Source organism: Lactuca serriola, chromosome 3 (genome assembly GCF_051521515.1).
Source record: "Lactuca serriola cultivar US96UC23 chromosome 3, Lser_US96UC23_V15, whole genome shotgun sequence".
NCBI classification, from domain to species: Eukaryota; Viridiplantae; Streptophyta; class Magnoliopsida; order Asterales; family Asteraceae; genus Lactuca; species Lactuca serriola.
Window position 1 is genome coordinate 17,912,389 of NC_136410.1, and position 2,010 is coordinate 17,914,398.

Here is a 2,010-nt window from a genome sequence, read left to right on the forward strand (position 1 = left end):
AATAAATAGTTAGCTTTAGATAAACCAAAACAAGAAAACAATAAAATCAAAGTTTTTACCATCAAAAGAAAAGATGAAACCATGTTAATAAAAAGAACATATTTGGCTGATCTTTCTGTTGCTATTCCCTGTCCTGTAAAAGGCTCATGAGGACCCAAGAAACTTTGGGTTCCTAAATCTGCTTAGTTTTTGCAGGTAATAAGTGATGAGCAGTTCGACGATGAATGGTACATTGATATTGGTTGCTCAGGTCACATGTCAGGAAGGAGGGAAGAGCTAAGGGAGTTTCGGTCACTTAAAGATGGTGGATGTGTCAAATACAGTAATAATTCATTTGACACTATCAAAGGCTATGGAATGATCACAAACGGAGAATTCTCAATCAGGAAGGTTGCCTATGTTAAAGGATTACAGCAAAATCTAATTAGCGTTTCACAACTGGTCGTAGGAACTGGCTTGAAAGTTTCATTCGATGATGAAGGTTCTAAGATTGTCAAAAAGAAGATGAAGACCGTCCTGTTGAAATCCAAGCAAAAAGGAGAGATGTATCCTTTAAATCTTAACCCAATTCGATGAAAGCCAGTTGTATGTCTTTTGTCAAAAGCACACTCTAACGAAAGTTCGCTCTAGCACCAAAGGCTCTCACATCTCAACTTTAAGGATATCAATAAGTTGGTTATCGGTGATCATGTACGAGGACTTCCTCTTCTCAAATTTGATAAGGAGCACTTGTGTGTTTCATTCGAAATGGGAAACCAAAGCCGAAAAAGTCATCCCACACGTGTTAGCACAAAGATTATTGAACCACTTGAACTTCTACACATCGACTTGTGCGGTCCTTCAGAAATCGAAAGCATCGGTGGTAGTAAGTACATCTTGGTTATTGTAGATGACTTTTCATGTTTCACTTGGGTTTTCTTTCTTAAACAGAAATCAGAGGCAACTCCAAAGCTCAAAGCATTTATAAAGCAAGTGGAGCTTCAACTGCGAAAGATGGTTAGAAACATCAGAAGTGACTACGGGCTGAAATTTAAAAATCAAGAGTTCGAAGAATTTCTTGTTGATAAGGGAGTAACTCATAATTTCTCAGCTCCCTACCCTCCACAACAGAACGGCATTGTAGAAAGGCAAAACCGCTCTTTGTGTGAAACATCTCGAACCATGCTTCACTTCGCTTCCTTACCTCTGTACTTCTGGGCCAATGCAATAGCAGCTGCTTGCTATACCTAGAACCGATCCTTCCTTAACAAGCGCTTTTCCATCACTCCATACGAAATCTTGAATAATCGCAAGCCTAATGTCAAGTTCTTCCATGTGTTCAGTTCAAGGTGCTTGATTTTCAACTCCAAAGAGAACCGAAACAAATTAGATGTAAAGGCATATGAAGGGATCTTCCTTGGTTACTTACTAATTTCAAAGGCATATAGGATTCTGAATAAGCATTCAAAGAAAATTGAAGAAACCTATTATGTCACCTTTGATGATGATTATGTGAAGAAACTTCAATCCAGTAAAGGACCAACAGAGGAAATCTTTCTAGCATCAGGTCAAGTCTCGGTCCAAATTTCCAATCTATTTGAAGAATTCATATTGCTCTTTGATGAAACAGAGAGAGCAATAAATTCTGATACAAAGGCACCAGACAATAAGACTGACAACTTGAAGAAAGCAGTAAAAGAAATGGAAAGCGAACATCAAGAACCAACCGAACAGCCAAGTCCAAGTGAACCACCAAAAGAAAGTTATATATTCTAGGGGGAGGGTTCATCCACATCAGATAACCCTGATTCGTCTTTCCAGGAGGAAAATCCAGCACCAACAAATACCCATGATGTCTCATTCGAGGGGGAGCATTTTGATCCTGATATTGAAATCGTGTCATCATTCGAGGGGGAGAATCAAAATACGAATGATGATTTAGATTTTCAATCATAATTGGAAAAGGAAATCAATGCCGAATTGGATCCAGCCTATGATCCAAAGTACCTTCCTCTCGCAAAATGGACAAGA

The 2,010-nt window shown here is 38.7% G+C and overlaps 1 protein-coding gene across 1 annotated transcript; it reads left to right on the forward strand.

Moving 5' to 3' along the window:
• Positions 1-688: 688 nt before the first annotated feature.
• LOC145095057 (uncharacterized) lies at positions 689-1,755 on the forward strand. The gene is made up of 3 exons (XM_079032998.1): positions 689-865; positions 931-1,127; positions 1,323-1,755. Exons 1-3 carry the CDS (start codon positions 689-691, stop codon positions 1,753-1,755), a joined length of 807 nt encoding a protein of 268 aa, XP_078889124.1.
• The last annotated feature ends 255 nt before the right edge of the window (positions 1,756-2,010 follow it).